Raw genomic sequence first — 19,084 nt, 5'->3', positions numbered from 1 at the left:
TTTGCCTCCATTTCAAAATTAGAAAGTAGCAGGAAACTCCATCCCAGCAGTCATTAAAGTGACAAGACTTGATCAACCTGTGTGTGTGTGTGTGTGTGTGTGTGTGTGTGTGTGTGTGTGTGTGTGTGTGTGTGTGTGTGTGTGTGTGTGTGTGTGTGTGTGTGTGTGTGTGTGTGTGTGTGTGTGTGTGTTCCCCATGGATTGCCACTTTGCCGTGGTGGAGAACCTTGTGTGTTCCAATGAACCTAAGAGCGATGCCGTCGGGAGCTTTTTAGCTCCTGGTAGGGTCACCCATGGCGGTAAGGTCGAGGGGGAGGTCCCAGACAAAGTGCGATCCAAAGACCTCAACGGCGGAAGTGGTGAAGGATGATACTCTAAGTCACAACGGCACTGAAGGCGGATGAAGGCTGCAACAGAGGGTGGTCTCCATTCGTCATGGATTCCATGCCATTGGATTCAGGCCCCTCTCTGCCAAGGACCGTGTGGTGGCTGCAGGCGCATCAGTCTCCCCACATTAAAAGACGTCACGCGCAGGCGTCCTCCCGAAGGGAACCTACCCATTTTACATCCTGGAAGACAAAGTCCTGTGGCGTTCAGGAAGTGGTAATGGGGGCAGGACAGTGAAGTCTGGTAGTTCCTAGTCACAACCTGGCACACAGCCGATGGGTGTTTGATTCAGTCGCTAAGCTCTTGGACTGAGGCAGATAGAGCTTCTCGGCAGCTCCACCCATGACTGAGCAGCCCCTATTCAGGGTCCACTCTGCTCACCCCAGTAGGGATGGGGGTTAGAAAAGGTACCCCAAACATAGCCTGCCTCACAAAATCCTGTCTGGAATACCGCATCCAGAGGGATCACCATTACGCGGTCAGAAACAAAAAATAAAAGAAAAACATTTACATATTGGAGCCTGGAATGTGCGGACCCTCACGGACAACCAAGCCACCGATCGACCTGAAAGGCGAACTGCCATCATCTCCAGAGAGCTAAGGAGTTCCAGATCAACATTGCAGCGCTCTCCGAGACCTGACTGGCTGATGAAGGGCAGCTGAAAGAGGAAAAAGGCGGATACACTTTCTTTTGGAAAGGAAAGCCTGCAAATGAGCCACGAATCCATGGTGTGGGTTTTGCTATTAAGAACTGCCTCATCAACCACCTCCATGAACTCCCTGTGGGCATCAACGAGTGCCTAATGACCATACGTCCGATGCTTGCCAGCAGTCAGATGGCCACCGTTATTAGTGCCTACGCCCCAACGCTTGATGCACAGGATGAAGTAAAGGAGGCCTTCTATGCTGACCTGGACAAAACTCTATCTGAAGTCCCCAAGGAGGACAAGTTAATCCTGCTTGGAGATTTCAATGCCAGAGAGGGACGAAACCACCACCTATGGAGAGGAACGCTGGGGAGAGAAGGGGTTGGAAACACAAACTCCAATGGCATACTACTGCTAACCAAGTGCTCAGAGCACAACCTGGTCATCACCAACACACTCTTCCGTCAAAAAAACAAGTTCAAAACATCATAGATGCATCCTCGCTCCAAACTATGGCATCTCATTGATTACGTCCTTGTCCGCTCCAAAGACCGCCGTGATGTCCTTAACACCAGAGCAATGACCAGTGCAGACGACTGCTGGACTGACCACCGCCTCATTCGCTCCATCATGTCTATCCGCTTAATGCGGAAAAGAAGGATGCAGAAAAGATAGAGCCGGCCAAAGCTTAACATCGACCTGTTGGGTGACACCACCTACCAACAACAGCTGCAGGATGCTCTTAGCGCAGCCTTGCCCAAACAGTATCCGGAGGATACTGAAAAACACTGGAGCACACTTTCTACTGCCATCATAAACTCCTGCAAAAACATCCGTGGTCAAAAAAAGCGGAGACATCAAGACTGGTATGATGAGAATGACACAGAGATTCAGCAACTCATTGACATCAAGCGGCAAACTTTTATCACCTGGCAAAATAACTGCAAGGTGAAAAGAGCAGCCCATGCCAAAGCGAAGGCAGCCGTCCAAACGCAAGTTAGGAAACTGAAGAACCAGTGGTGGACAAAGAAGGCTCTGGAGATCCAGCAGTTTGCCGACTTTGGTGATACAAGAGGATTCTTTGATGCCACAAGAGCGGTATATGGTCCCAGCTATCGCCGCCTAACCCCCCTTCGCTCTAACGATGGGCTCTTGCTTCTGAAGGACAAGGATGCAATAGCAAACAGGTGGAAAGAGCACTATAAGGACCTCTTAAACAGGGACACCATTCCTGAGATGGAGGCTCTTGACCAACTCCCTCAACAGCCCATAGTTGAAAGCATGGGAGAACCACCCAGCCTGGGTGAGGTGCTGGATGCCATTAAGAATATGAAAAACAACAAGGCTGCTGGGCCCGACGGCATCCCAGCAGAAGTCCTGAAGAAAAGGGGGACCTGATCTTCTTAAGCACATCCATGCCCTGCTTCTCAAAATCTGGGAAGAAATCCCTCCTCAGCTTAGGGATGCCTTAATTGTCTCCATATTTAAGAAGGGAGACAGGGCAGACTGCGGAAATTACCGTGGCATTTCTCTCTTGTCCACCATAGGGAAAGCCCTAGCTCGGATGTTGGCCAACAGACTCACCCCCCTGTCAGAAAGCATCCTTCCTGAGTCTCAGAGTGGATTTCGCCCAAACAGAGGCATTACAGACATGATTTTCACTACTCGCCAACTGCAAGAAAAATGCAGAGAAAAAAATCAACCATTAAACATGGCCTTCATCGACCTCACCAAAGCCTTCGACTCAGTGAGCCGTCAGGCCCTCTGGCTGTTACTGGCAAAGATTGGCTGCCCAGAAAAATACGTCCGGGTACTGAGACTGCTGCATGACAATATGTCAGCCAAGGTGGCAGTGGAGAAGAAACTGAACCCTTCCGGGTCGACACAGGAGTCAAACAGGGATGTGTCATCGCTCCAACACTATTCTCCATCTTTGTTGCTGCTATCCTACATCTCACAAGCAAGCATCTGCCCCAGGGAGTCAACATCATGTACAGAACTGACGGCCAACTCCTCAACATCAACCGTTTCAGGGCTAAAGGTCAAACCACCACCATATTGATCATGGAGCTGCAGTATGCGGACGACAACGCCCTTGTAGCCCTCTCAGAAGAGGACCTACAGGGTATCCTATCAGCCTTTGCGAAAGCATACAAACAGCTTGGTCTAGCCATCAACATAAAAAAGACCCAAATCCTCCACCAACCACCACCAAACAGCAGTACGCCTGTCCTACCCCCAAACATCTCCATTGACAACATCAGACTGGAAAATGTGGACCACTTCCCATACCTTGGCAGCCTCCTATCATCAAAAGCTGTTATTGATGATGGAATACATCATCGCCTCAGCTGTGCCAGTGGGGCTTTCTCAAGGCTAAGGAAGAGAGTCTTTGAGAACCGTGACCTCCAAGCAAAGACCAACATCTTGGTCTATAAAGCCGTGGTGCTCCCCACTGTTCTGTATGGATCAGAAGCCTGGACCACATACAGCAGGCACTTAAAGGCACTTGAGGCATACCATCAGAGATCCCTCCGAAAAATCCTTAGGATTAGCTGGGAGGATCGGCGCACTAACACCAGCGTCCTGGAGGAGGCTGACATTCCCACCATCACTGCCACCATTGCCCAAAACCAGCTCAGATGGACTGGCCATGTTATCCGCATGCCTCACTCTCGCCTCCCAAAACAAGTCCTTTATTCCCAACTTGCTAAAGGGAAACGGGCCCCTGGGGGCCAAAAGAAGAGGTACAAAGATAACATAAAAACAAACCTAAAGAAGTGCCACATAGACCTAAAAGCTTGGGAAGACATGGCAACAGACAGGGCGACCTGGAGAAACCTTGTCCGTGAGGGTGCTGCACTATACAATGATGACCTCTGCCATGCTGCACAAAACAAGCGCAGACTCAGGAAGGAGAGAGCAACCACCAAACAGGTCCAACCCAAACCCTCCACCACTACATTCCCATGTCCACACTGCACAAGGATAATCGGGTCCAGAATCGGCCTCTATGCCCACCTGAAGACCCACAAGGACCAAGAAGGAGGACAGTCATACTCGACTACGAGTGACTGCCGATGATGATGGTGTGTGTGTCTGTGTGTTGTGTTCTGAATGGATATCTCTCTGCTGTGTCATACCACCCTGCAACTTCATTCAACCCTCCATCCGTCACCAATTTTGGGTTACCTTGTGTGAACTATATTACTAACGAGTCGCACTCCTGGAGAAGAATAATGACTCCTCACAAAGGCACACCAGGCTGCTCTCAATTAGGGCCAGCCATAACACCCCATGATGAGTTCTCACACACACACACACACACACACACACACACACACACACACACACACACACACACACACACACACACACACACACACACACACACACACACACACACACACACACACACACACACACACACACACACACACACACACACACACACACACACACACACACACACACACACACACACACACACACACACCAGGGAGAAGAAGGACAGGGGCAGACGAGGAAAGGTCACAATGTGGACATTTATTAAAGGAGACATCTACAGAGGGTGGAGACAAAGAAAGTAAAAGTGAGGACAGAGAAAGAGAGATATAGAGAGACATTGAATAGTGATGTTCAGGAGAGAGATTTATCTGTATCTGTGTGTCCACTGTGGTCCCATGCCACACAAAAAACAGCCTTACCAAGCATGCATTAGTAGCAGGTTGGCATGCTTTTACATCATAAACCGTTGGTTGCTTTCCCAAAAGCCAACACACACACACACACACACACACACACACACACACACACACACACACACACACACACACACACACACACACACACACACACACACACACACACACACACACACACACACACACACACACACACACACACACACACACACACACACACACACACACACACACACACACACACACACACACACACACACACACACACACACACACACACACACACACACACACACACACAAAGGTACTGTACACGCACAAGTACGCATGAGTTGAGCGTAGGAAAGAGAGGGCCAAACGCAGTTCTCAGCTCACTGGACAATCCCAGAGTTAGGAAGGGTTTTAAGGTCCAAGCAGCTTACCCAATCATTTATCAGATTAATACTTTTCATGAGAATAAACCAGTCATAGAGAGAGACATATGGAATGTGTTAAACTGTGCTCCTCTGAAAATCAAAGAAATATTGCATAACCAAAGGTCACGCCTGTGTGTTTGTGTGTGCGTATTAGTGCTGCTGCTTGTGTAAATGTTAAATCTGAATCAACCCATAAGCAGAGCATATGTTTTTGGACCTCTTGTTATTTTATTACTTTCGACTTGAATTGTTTATGAGAATCAAACAATTGTTTAATTTAATTTGGAGGATTAATCAACAAATCAGCATACTAATTCATAATCGTTGTTGGCAGCCTGTTCATCCTGTCCATCTATGAGTGTACATGTCGGTGTGATCATGTGATCAGTGGGCCTTACATTGGAGTCGAGCAGATCCATGCTGTCCAGGCTCTTGCTGCGGTGAATGCGGCCTTTGATGCGGCGCAGGGAAGGTTTGCCCTGGCTCATGGGCAACGAGAGGGTGGAGATGGCCATAGCACCCCCGCTAGCACCTGTAGGCCCATCTGAACACCCGGGAGCACCTGAGGGGGATGTGTCTTCATCTTGCGGAGTCACCCTGAGAAGAAAAAAAGCCTCGACATTAGAAATCACGCAGAAGTTTTGGTCAACAAAGTAATTGAAGACATTTTTTTTTAAACAAGCATATTTGCCCCTGTTCAAAGTCACACACATGCAGTATTGTGAAAACCCCAACGATTTGTTCTTGCAGAAATATAGCTGTGTTTACTAGGTTTCTCTTAATCTTTACCCAATCCCTTACTGAAATCATGTTAGGACAGGAAGTGGACGGTAATCAGGGCATTTAAAGCTGCATCAGTGTTGGTTCCAGCTGCAGCAGGAAGCTGTCTGCAGCTGCTTTTAGCTGGTGAGCACAGTAAGTATTTAGCTGCTAAAGGGCCAGATATTTCCCCTAGTAACTGTGTGCATGTTAATGTATTGTGTCACCTAAATGCCCCTTGAAGCATTCAACTGTAACCTTACATTGATACTGTGACATTTCAGTTGAGGCTTTAATTGATAGTTGATTAGGAAGTCTGCGTATGTCTTAAACTCTTGAATGTTTCTGATGATGAATAGCTTGTGGGCTCAACAACTTCACGTAACCACATCCATTAAATACCACATGATTCAATGACCAAGCCTTCTCAGAAGAACAATCCACTCTGCCAGCAGGCAATGCAGCATATCTGAGGGATGCCTGGAGGATCTTAGTGACATAACTTCCCTCTTGCTGCCTTTACTTTTGAAAGGACATCCTCTCCTGTTGGCTGTAGTTACATTCCAGCATGTGTGAATAATTGGGCTGAATGTCAGCGGGTAGCTTGCAGATGGAGAGCAAGGAGCATCTACTTGTCTTCTATTATTAAGCCACAGTGAAGCTGATTTGCTTCTTGCATGCACGGTTGCAAAAGTGGGAAAACATACTCGATTCATCTTTTGGATCATTTTACAAGCTAATGTTCCAAAAGTGTGGTGCTGCCATCTTAAATGTGGCTATATTTATACAAATCGATTATCTTTGGGTTTTTGAGCTTTGGGAAACGGTGTTGGACATGTTTTACAATTGATGGACATTTGATAGAGAAAACCATTAATCACTCAATAGAGTTGCGGCCCTATAGCCAGATCTGCACTCACAGCTGCATGAAGCTGCTTCAAGAGAAGATGGACAACCTTTTGTGAAGATAAAACTGACTGGCAGCGTGTCTCTCTAGTCATGGAGAGGACTGGTTAAAGGCACAAGATAAAACAGGTTCAGTCAATCCCAAGAAGCAACAGCAACGCTACAAAGATAGCAGATCCAGTCACTGTTTATGTCTGGCAGCAGCTGTTTGAAGTCCATTAAGTCACACTCTGATGTTGGCACTTAAGTCCAAATAAACAGTCAAATTAGGAAACAAGTCCTAATTAATGAGCATCCATTAATTAGAACTTTCTAATTTTCCCACTGACACGACGATTTTCTATAAATCCTATAAATCCTATAAAATACAATGCTTACATTTCCAAAACATACTGTATACATCATTTGATAATCTTATTGCCTTTCATTCATGACATACTTTGTGGTATAGGGCCTTAATGCTTATACTTTCGTATGGTTCCATAGAATAATGCTGACTTCTCCCAGGTTAATGGTACCTAATGGTAAGTGGTAATTCGTGCCACTCAATCCCTGTCCTCTACTGTGACCTGTGCACAATGTCCACTCCAACTTGTGTATTTACTAACAGCCAGGACACAAACACTGAATCCCTGTAGCTGTAATCCCAGTGTTGCTTTACAAGGGGATTCCATTTACACATCCAGCAGCAGCTTATGCAGCTCTGTGGGCTTTAATACTGTTTCTAAGAATGAGGAGTGCTTAGGTAGAGAGTATCTGTGGGGCTCAAGGAGGGGGTGAGGCAATCTGTAGCTTGGCTTTCACACAGTCAGGGCCTTCTTTAAACTATTGTGAAAGTTAAAAACAAAACAAGGCTACTTAACAAAAATCAGTTTCCAAAATCAGGCGTCGACTTTTAAATCATTGGTGACCACTCCATTGAAATACCTATTTCAAAATCACTTTTAAAGCAAAGTTGAATTTGAAAACCTATTCGTGCCCATAGTCATATTTTTATGTGTAATTTCAAGGAAAACAAACAAAGACATGATAGCACATTCTTTTTTTCCTTTACTTCTATTTGTCTTTCTCTTTTGTAGGTTGCACTAGATGCAACACATGCTTGCAGTGTTATCAGAGCCATGTATGAAAATAGAAAGACGGAACCACAGTTTTTGGGTTGTAAAGTCCAAGGGCAGTATAAACATTGCGGCACAAATTAAAACTTGACAGAACACCAGAAGGAGCTGAAGCATGACTGTCACTTGCTGCCGGCCTCTGAATGATTTATCATCAGTGATGCTTCAGGATTTGAGTTGTAGCCATGCAGGCCAGTGGATTAGACACAGCCTGTCTGTCTGTGCAGACTGAAGTTAGTTTCCCTTCTCACTGCCTCTGGAGGAAGACTAACTCACAAACAGGCTGTGATGCCCTCACAATCTGTACCCAAAGTGACCCCTTCAGTGCAAACAACAGTGTAGGGATTGTACAGCGCAGAAATAAAGAATTAAATAGAAAAATTAGGCAGTGACTTCATTAAGTTTATGAATATTTTATGAGGTTTTGCCTAAAATAGAGAATCTGCCTCCTGCCCTGGATTTTAGAAGTCATTAGTAGAGAAGATTACCTCATCCCAGCAGTGTGTGTATGTTCAGACATAGTTGTAGAAAAAGATTCATTACTTAATTCACTGCTGATAATGTATTAGAGTAAAAGTATGTTCCTTCATTAGAATATTGTTACACTAAAAATATCATTAATTACAGACATAAAATGAATGCAATTATGATCTTGAAGTTATATTTCACAGCACTACAGTCTTCAGCTCACTACAAACACATAATAGAGTGGTGCAGGGATGACGTATTTACCCGGAAATAAGCTGCGCATGAGTTCCCTTGATAAAAAAGCAATGGGATTTCTCCATAAGATTTTGGAAAATAGCTCGAAATAAGGTCTGTGGAAAACGAACCTGTTTGATAAATGCACGTTTTGTTCAGCTGGATAATATCCACATGTCTACCCTACTTTTCGAATCATAAATATAATCGTCAGAAGCAAAATGCTAACGACTTCAACGTCACGCCAATTTAAGATCGATATTCAAAAATACAGATTCAAAATTGTACAAGTTGAAGCGTTTGTTTGAACACTTTGCAAGAGCGCAGGTACTTGCTTTCAAGCAGAACAGGGAAAACAAACTTAGCGGGAGTGTTTACGTGTTCGGCGTAATGACATACAACGTCCTCGACAACTTCTGTAGTCCTATTCAGCCACTTGTTAACAACCATCGTTTTTCAGACACGTAAACTCTTCAGGAATCACCAGTGGGGTCACTGCTGATGTATTTAAGGTCGTAGAACAAAACGTGATCCGTCTATTAAACTTGTGGCAACCACAGACCTTATTTCCAGCTATTTTCCAAAATCCTATGGAGAAATCCCATTGACTCCGAGACGAGGGAACCGGAGGTGGTAAAACTCACTTCCGGGTTTTAGGACTCGTTCCTGCACCACTCTATTGCTTGCAAACAGCAGTTGACAAAACAGTCTTAATACAGCAGCCCGTTTGAATCTTTTAATCATGTTACAGACATTTTATCGGCAGTTGCAGTTTGCCAATTTGTGTAGCTTTGAATTTCCATTTTGAATTTGAATACTGAAATGTTCGAAAAAAGCTTCAACAGATTAAAAAATATCCACGTCAGCTAATAAATAGATAACAATAGTGCAAACTCCATTTTCTGATGAAGATCGTGGCATAGGATTAAAAGCTTCAGAGGAGCCACTAAACGCACCGTCGACATGAAATCCCTTTCTCATCCCTCAGGACAGACATTAGACATTTAGTGGAGGTCATGACCACTTCCATCATTGTAAAACTACACTTTTTAAAAAAAAAAAGCTAAATAATATGCTGTATGTTCAATATTCTGCCATTATGGGAGGACAATTTGCATAAAAATGAATAAATAATAAGACTCACGTGTGTTGAGGATAGAGGTTTTAAGAATATCATATAGAATATATTAAACAAATATTATGGTGTATTTTACAATATGAGCAAATCTATCCTATACAGCAGATTCATATTACTGCAAACTTTCGAATGAAGGTGGTTTCCATTTAAAAAGACCTTGATGCATGGGCGCGGGAAGGGGGGTGCTGAGGGCGCTGCAGCTCCCGCTGTGCATAATCTGTGTAATATGTAGCCAATAAATTCCACATTGTTTGTAAAATAATATTTTGGCCTGCCCCGAATGTTTTTTCTGTAGGCCCGGACAATTATACCTCCATAATATAATACATTAACCGTGCTTTACGTGAACCTCATCAAGACACTAGAAAGGACGGCAGGACTGTAATTTCCCGTGTTCAGTGAATGCAACAGAGGCAAGACACCAGACCAATCAGAGAGTTGCATGGAAATAAAAGTGCTTGTGTCATTCAAGCTCGCGGCTCTGTGTGTGTGCGGAAATAGCGCATTTAGTGTGTGTGAGAGAGGGGGAGAGAGAGGAACCGGTGCCAGCAGCAGGGACCGTGTTGTTAGCATCTGGTTAGCTAGCTGCACTAACGGACATACGGAGCTGTTTGTTCCACAACAAGCTGGAGGAGAGCTCTCCTGTCAGACTGAGAGACTCAGGTGAGCTAAAGGACTCTCTGAGTGTTTAGATAGTTAACTTTAGTCTAAGTTATCTCAGTGGGTCTCAAACGGTTTGGTCAAAAATTATTCAAAAGATTATTTCCGCGGCACACCTTCATATGATCATTATAGTTATAAATAAAATAAGAGAATAAAGGAAAAACAGTTATGAAATACTATATGGCAGTAAAACAAGAATACAGTTTGAAAGGGGAGTGATTTGTAAAATATCCATAAAGAAAAAGAACATCTGCTTACAGTTGTGTTTCATCTGGGTGTTGAGAGATGTATCCATAGATCTCTTACTGTTGCTCTCAAAGTGCACCAGATTGATGCTTTTAACTTCAATATTTAAAAAAAATCTTCCCGGGGGAGCATCCCCCCGGACCCCCCTAGAGGAGGTGAGGTCCGCTCCCCACTCGTAAAAAATAGCACTTTACCCCTGCCTATATGCCGTGAGCTGATTATCGAGCCTTCATTGTAACAGTCGCGGGTTTACTGTGTGTTTGCGTGTAGGGAGTTTTTTGTGCGTGCTCTATAGTGCCCGTAATAGTGTTCACTGGAGTCCAGCACCTCAGCACCCCCACTCAAAATACCTTGCCGCGCCTCTGCCTTGATGTATGATTATTTGGTCAAACTACTGTTTTCTGGCTACTGTTCATATTTCCTATGCTATACTCTTTACTACACTCACTAGCTTTTATCAGTCGCCAACTTACAGAAGGGCCGGTTATTTTTAACATATGGTCACATGTTTAAATGTCAACCATTGTAAATTAAATAAAGAGTATTTAAAAAATATATTATAAAAGTGGCGTATGTCTTTTAATCTTGTAGACACCAGTTTAATTAGCCTGCTCCATGGGTGTGGAAGGTGATGGGGGGCCTATAGGGGGCCCCTCCTGTTCCCTCAGAGCTGGGATGTTGTGACAGATCTCCAGATGGAGAGCCCTCTGCAGAACAATTGGTTCTGCTCAGTGTGAGGACTAGAGGGACGAAAGCAGGTATGTCTCATCATCATCCTGACACTTTTACCTAGACAGAAATGCATCCACAATCTCACTCTCTCTCTCACACACACACACACACACACACACACACACACACACACACACACACACACACACACACACACACACACACACACACACACACACACACACACACACACACACACACCTCCTCTGGCTTTTTAGTGTCTCTCTAGGGAGGATTGCTACATTATGTTTTTACTTCTTCTATCAGCTTGTATTACAGCTGACTGTCCTCTAAACATACAGAGCTATGATGGTGGGGGGGCTTTAGATCCTGGTGACTTTCCTTTGGTCATATCTCCCAGTTCATCTAGTGACAGCGGTGCATCCAAAATAGCTCCACTGACTTCTCATGTTGCTATTTATATACAAGACCTTTTTTTTAAAAAGAGCTTTCGCCCTGTCAGTATGTTAATCAGTTTTCTTTCCATTTAAATTCACTCAGTAGATAAAGGGTCACTATTTCAAAGGTAGAACAGAATAAAAGTCAGAGAAAAAAGCCAAAGGTGAAAGAAAAAGGGTCCAGAAAACAAAAAGCATAATGCAACAGGACAAAGGACAGAGGGACACTGTCAGCGTATGGCTCAGAGGTCGTCTTGCCTGCTTCGTAATGCCTGACTGTTCAGCTGGAAGTGATGGCAGCCAATGAACATGCATCATTCTGCTCACGGGCTCCCCGCCCTACTTCAGGGGACAAGTGGTGACAAGAGGTGCATGACACATCCAGCTTTATCGAGATAACCTCAGTGACCCTCCCTAACAGAATAATGAAACAGATGACGAATATGTTGGTCGGCTAATAACATCCTAGAAAAAGTCTGATGAAGGAACAAGAAAACAAGGAAACTAATTAAAGCTTGTTATTTACTGGTTGGGGTCTGTAAGCTGATTGAAAGCCACCTGGGCAGACGAGGATGCGACTAGAAGTCTGCGCCAAGATCAAGACTGTGATCGGGCCAGACAGGCTGACAGATGGGAAGACCAGATTAGGCATATAGACATGTATCAAACAAGGCGGGACAACGCTCATGTCCGAGCGCTGTCTGACCCCCGTGGAGAAGAGGGTAACAGGCAGGTCAAGTGTGAATAACAGACAGAAACTCAACCTTAGGGCACAATAAGACTCCATGTATGGGCAGAGGTCTGCTGTGAAGATATGTTGTGCTAAATGTGGAGAGTAGCTGCACTGACATGCTGCACTACCTACGGTATAAGATAAGAGGTACTTTATTGATCCCAAATTGGGAAATGTTTGCGTAGCAGCAGCATAAAAAACTAAACAGGGCATTGCACATAAATTAAACATCTCAAAATAGATTTAAGACAGCATTAAAAAGTAGATAATATAAAGTAGACTGTAAAGATAAAAAATCTATAAACTCCGATAAAAAAACATGATTGAAGGGAAAAGTATACCTCGTACAACGTCCTCCTACCCACCTTTAGCTTTATGCATTTTGTTTGGGAATTTGAAGGATTATGGTCCAATATCACCAGGGGCAAGATATCTAAACAAATGCAGGAAGAGGTGTCAGTAGTAATGGACTTAATTAGACATTAGTGTGGCTCCATATTTTGAAATGGTTGTAGAAAACTCTCTCTTGCTGGTAGAAACTGAGGATATGGTTGGAACTTTTCAATACAAGAAATTACTGCATGGTTTTCTTCCTGCTCAAAATATCCATGTTGGCATATTTTTGTTTTATTATGGTTTGAAATTTTCTACATAACAATACATTTGGTACCTAAATGAAATACTACGTACATGGAAGATGGAACACTAATATCACGTCATTTCGAATATTAACTCATGGTCAGGATTAAAACCCGATTTGAATTTACTAAACTTAGACTTTTAGGTATAACTGATCCCTGTGCAGTTAGCACCACTGTGTTTATACATTATTTTAAATGTAAGTTGTTTATCTAATAGGAATATAGCACATATAAATGAAAAGGAGATATCCACTAAGGCCGCTTTAGTGGCTAAATACTTACAAAATCAGACATTTCTAGAGTTTCAAACAATTTCTATTACACTACAGTATATTACATGATATTAGAAAATATGAATGTTTTCGGACATAAATCGGCCGAGCAAAGGCAAAGTAGGATGCAAATAAACTGAGATCTCTTTCAGATAAAAGTAGATCCCCTCTGCTGTATCCTTCTCTATTTGTGGAGCAGCAGTGATGGATTCAGTCTTGTCAGCCCTCTGTGAGCCGTCATGACAGTCGGGAGTCACCAGAGGCCGGGAACGTGTGACTCACAGACTCTAAAAGTCATCGCTGCTTGGTGTCTGACTCTGACTGGAGACAATCTGTACCATCACTGCCGCCAACTGGCTCGTTAGGCAGCCATAATTACCAGACCCTTCGTTAGCCTCAATCTTACATTAATCCAGACCTGCACTGTGACTCCAGGAAGATGCAGCTGCAGCATCAAAGTCACTTCCCCCGATCCGTAACAGGAAGGTACAGAGAGTTTGGCTACGCACCTAATCCACCAAATATACCTCAATATCAATATATATCAGAAAACATTAATGTAGTTTGGTGCCTGTTAAACTTAGCAACATTTTCATTTTTATCATGACATTTCGGTTATATGAAGAAGTAAACACACACTGTTTCTACGACACCACTTTGCTGTAGCAACGTGTCTGATACATTAAGAGTAGTCTACATTTTGGTACATGAAAAACAACCATTAAATGGTACAATTTGCACCCAAAAACATTGTCAGTGTGTTTGGGAAGCTTTTCTGTTGTTGGTGTTGTTGCTTTCCGTCTGCCTAATCATGATGACTACCATGTTGATGTATAATCGTGTCAGTTTAAACGTTCTAACTTTTTTTGTGGCGTTATGTACCATAGTCTGCTAACCCAGAAACAAACAAACACACAGACTCACACTGGAACACACCCAAAGGGCTACAATCACACACACTAAGAAACACGTCAACACACACCCACAGTATGGTCAGGGAGCGGGTGGGGGTAAGGGGGTGAGCCACGAGTCAATAAAGCCTGTGTAATCTGTTCCCTTTAGTGGCATAAACCATCTGAGAGGAGATTACAACCGTTCTGCCAAAGTTAGAACATGCGAGTTCCTAATGGACAGAAACACTGACCACAAAAACAGACACGTGTGTGCACCTAAGCATATACTCTAAAAAGAACTTTGGAAAGGAACAGCAGTGGGTTCAAAGGCTGTCATGGACTTGTGTTTTTAGGATCAGACTTCATGACTCTGATGCAAAAAGGCTTGTTTTACTTCAGGGTAAGCGAGACAGAGAGATACTCAGAGTAAAAGAGAAAAAAGACTGTATTTCTGCATCTTTTTGAGAAATGCACTGATTATCATGACAGGCCCAGCCTGGACTTGGGCTCCTGCTGAGGTAACTAATGCGCGGCATTGTCACTTTGTGTGAGGTCACGCATCATGGCCTCCATGGCTGGAACTGGAGGAGAGGAGGGGGGTGGGACAGGAGTTGTTGAATGTGTAAGTCCTTCTGAAGAGCTGTGAGGGTGGACGTGTGGACAGGCAAATCATAGGGCAGAAGGGCAGCTGCTGTGTGTGTGTGTGTGTGTGTGTGTGTGTGTGTGTGTGTGTGTGTGTGTGTGTGTGTGTGTGTGTGTGTGTGTGTGTGTGTGTGTGTGTGTGTGTGTGTGTGTGTGTGTGTGTGTGTGTGTGTGTGTGTGTGTGTTGGGCGGGAGAAGAGACGCTGACTTTATGCATCATTAAGCAGGTGGACTGAGAACACCAGGCAGAGATGTCGTGGTGGAGTGTCACACGGAGCAGAGGAGACATCTGGCACACAATACAGCACATACACCCACTCGTTAGGAAGAGCAGGGACCGGTTTAAGCACAGGTCATCAGGCTAATTATTATAAATGGATCATCTCAAACGTATTACACTGCTGTGGCTATTAAAGACCACTGTGTTTTTGTAAAAAATATAATAAGAATGTGTTATGCAGTGAGTCATATTTTGTTATTCAGTGCTTTCAGTTGAAGTCTTGTAGAGCTGCGACTATTCGACAGAATCGACAAAATAATGCTTACTATCTTTTGATAACCAATTAACCATTTCAATTGTTAATGCAAAAATAACAGTTAGTCGTTTTTCACTATCTCAAATATTAGTATGTCTTGTTTCTGTTTGTTTTGTACCATATTAGCCTTTGGGATTTTGATTTTTAAGACATTTTAAGAAATGTTGGATTTTCAGAAACTGTGAGGGACATTTTTCAAAGGTTTCTGAAATGTTATATGCCCATTAATTGATCAATTTAGAAAATATTCTGCAAAAATCCACCTTAGAAAATTGATCAATATGGCATGTGTCATAAACCACTTAAAAGTCTCTGAGTGAGCACCCTTTATACACAACGACAACCAATATATATATTTAAAATATTATTTAGATATCATTATAATTGCCCCAGGAAAATTATACAGTAGCATCACCAATGGTAAATGTAGTCAGATGTACTAGAGTTACTGTTCTATAAAAGCACCTATGCTACATGTAATGACTAATTACAATCTCGAACGTAGATCAACTAATTATCACTGGACATACATCATCGCCTATAAATAGAATGCAAAGTACAACAATTGAGCATTTCAGCTGCATTTCTCATACAGTGAAATATTTACAACATTGTGAATGCACTGCTCTTTCAACATGATGGATGGATGGATGGGAATAGATTTTTAATCAAGGAGGTCGGGTGTTTGGGAACATCATTAAACCATCTGGCGTGCAATCTCCTTCTCAGCTAGAATGAGCGATGTCGCCCTTCTGTCGCTTTGTTTGGTTGAAGGAACGACAAAGCGGCCTCCCTTTGTGTTTTCATTGCTCTAAAATCCATAACCTGAGCGTACCTGTTACATCTTCTGGCATTCTTCGCTGTGACTCGAATCAAAGCCAAAGCTCTCGCTGTGTCATTGATTTGAACAGTATTTATTCATGCGTCATCTATTTATTCATGCGTCATCTCCTTTATCACAACTCTCGACTCAACTCTTACAAATGAATTAGCTGAAAGTACCACCAGTAAGTGATATTAAACTGCACTTGAACCCAGTTTAATTCAACACCTCTTAAGATCATGAACTCAGACCCTGTTTACACCTGGCATCAACACGCTGTTGTGATCTGATCACAGGTGGACCGCTCTTAGTACGTCAGATCACACCTGGTTTTAGGATGCGTCCTCACATCAGTGCTAGTGGTCACAAACACGTCATTTTGGTTTGAAAGACCAAACTGTTTTTTTTTAACTGTCGAGGCAATAGTGCACTTTTTTTTTTTCATTTTGTATGTTTAACAAAAAAACCTGCTTTTCATAGATGGTATTTATGTATTTTATTACATCAACTATTACCATGCATCTGGATATACACTCATCTATCAAATAATTCATGTAAACTTGGGTTAGAGTGCCAAAGTGACGCGTCCTAAAACCCGGAAGTAAGTTAGCATTTTACCACTTCCGGTTCCTTCGACAAAAACCAATGCAATTTCTCCATAGGATTTTGGAAAATAGCTCGAAATAAGGTCTGTGGTTTACAAAAATTGAAGAGACCGATCACGTTTTGTTCACATGTCTACCCTACTTTTATAATTTTCAAATCATAAATCTAATCGATAGATTTATGATCGATAGATTTATGATTCAAAAATTATAAAAGAACCGGAAAGAGTTTACTTCCGGGTTTTAGGACGCGTCACTGTGGCACTCTATTAGTTCAATCGCATATTATTTTAAAAAGAATGCACATTGTAGAGCATTACCTCACTCTTGGTATCCACAGTAAGAGTTACTTGTGTGCATGCATGCCTACTGATTCTAGGCTCTGGCTTCACCCTGAATAAAGACAGACATGGCATGCGAGTGGATGCATTGGGTGACTCCATGAAACACACACTGCAGGCACACGCTGGCTCAGCTTCCCTTCGTTAAAGTGGCTGTCGGAGGAGATACAGTAATCCTGTTTTAATGGCCGTGCCCCTTCCCCCACCATGATGTGATGGCCCCAGACAAACCGCCGCGCCTCTTAAGGGAGAAGTGTCAAAACCAAGGCGCCACTGGGTCCTTTGCAACACATTTGAAAACAGTCATGAGCTAAGAGGAGAAAACCACTCCTTTCCTCCCGTGCAATGACTTCTGAATCAGTCAGGTGTGTTTCTACAGGCGCGTGCCTATATATAGATGAACTCCACAGGAACCGGCTGCACATTCATAAAATAAATCAGTGTTTGTCTTCTCACTGTAAAGTAATGCCAATCTGGAAGGATTATACCTTGTGCTTGATGTTATCCATGTGGATTACAGAAGAAGAACTAAATGTGCTTATATCGTACGACTAACATGAGCCTTTAATTAGACAATCTACCATGGATGTTTTGGGATTTTTTTCTATAATTCAACCCATTGTTCATCATAATACAGGACCAACGGCATTACAAAATGTACAAAACAATTGATTAATTTATGAGCTATGGGTTGACTGGCATACAATAATGTATCAGCATAATGATATTTGAGATAAAGTTGATCTTTTACGATGTTTATGGCAATAATGCACAAACATCCAAGGATTCAAGCTTCGGAAATGTAAGGATTCTTTGTTTTTTCAGTTTTTATATCATTGCAGGGGCTGCAACTAAGGCGTTTTCGTCATTGATTTATCTGACAGTTATGTCTCAATCAAAGGATAAGTTGTTCAGTCTTTAAATGTTAGAAAATATTGGAAATTATCTTTAAACGTCTTGTTTTCGCAAACCAACATTACAAAACCTCAGATAAATGTAGTTTTCTACAAGGGCAGCAAATCCTGACAGTGAAAACGCTAGAACCGGAGATTTATTTATATTTGGCTTGAATTGCAAAGCAAGCATTTGACAATTACATTTATATTGAAACATATTGTGATTGCTATTTTTAAGTATTTGAAAGAATGTTATGCCTTATAGGTGACAAGATATAAGGAGAAAGACACAAGGAGTGTCATGCAACAAAGGCTCCGGTTCATGGTAGGCACCTTAAACCCAACCAGGATGCTCAGTAAGAGTAATTTTATCAATTTACAGATCAAATTATTTGTTGATTAGCTTAAAGGAAATAATTGATTAATTAACAATGAAAAAAGTACTTGGTACAATAGAGAAAGAGATGTAAACAGATGTTTACTAAAAAGGTTGGCAGTCTATACAGTGGATATCATGTTAGTTTGGTGGATGTAGCTGAGTGAAAAATGAATAGATTGGAAAAGACTATTATGAAATAAACCCTAAAACATGAAACAAACATGAGCAGCGAATGCTGGTAAACCACGCACAACTCGTACACTGATCTAAATACAGGCGGCATGAACTATACTGAATAAATGATGAGAGTGCAGAAACCAGCTGACATATTTTTTACTACATCAGCCCACAAAAATTGATCTGAGACCAAATACCATGTGGGAAATTTCACATCACAAGATTGTGTCAAATGAACAATCGCTTAAAGGCTCGCGGATGAAAACACGGGCAGCAGGTGCGACTGAAGTCTTTTCAAAGCGGACAGCATTGTTTCATAGTGTTGTTGTC

General features: G+C 42.7%; 1 protein-coding gene across 12 annotated transcripts in view; it reads right to left on the bottom strand.

Annotated features, from left to right (window-relative positions):
* The window catches only part of tjp1a (tight junction protein 1a), a 104,089-nt gene that overhangs the window by 84,055 nt on the left and 950 nt on the right, over positions 1-19,084 (bottom strand). For 11 of the 12 annotated variants that reach the window (XM_079663677.1, XM_079663687.1, XM_079663688.1 and 8 more), the window contains exon 2: positions 5,553-5,751. In XM_079663677.1, the coding sequence (XP_079519803.1) occupies positions 5,553-5,751 (199 nt within the window). Of the gene's footprint in view, positions 1-5,552; positions 5,752-9,201; positions 9,300-19,084 lie in introns of those variants that run through there. The other variant, XM_079663689.1, reaches the window with a different exon arrangement.

This window comes from Notothenia rossii (assembly GCF_949606895.1).
Source record: "Notothenia rossii genome assembly, chromosome: 2".
NCBI classification, from domain to species: Eukaryota; Metazoa; Chordata; class Actinopteri; order Perciformes; family Nototheniidae; genus Notothenia; species Notothenia rossii.
The sequence above is the reverse complement of the archived record's forward strand: the minus strand, read 5'-3'. Positions and strand labels throughout refer to the sequence as shown.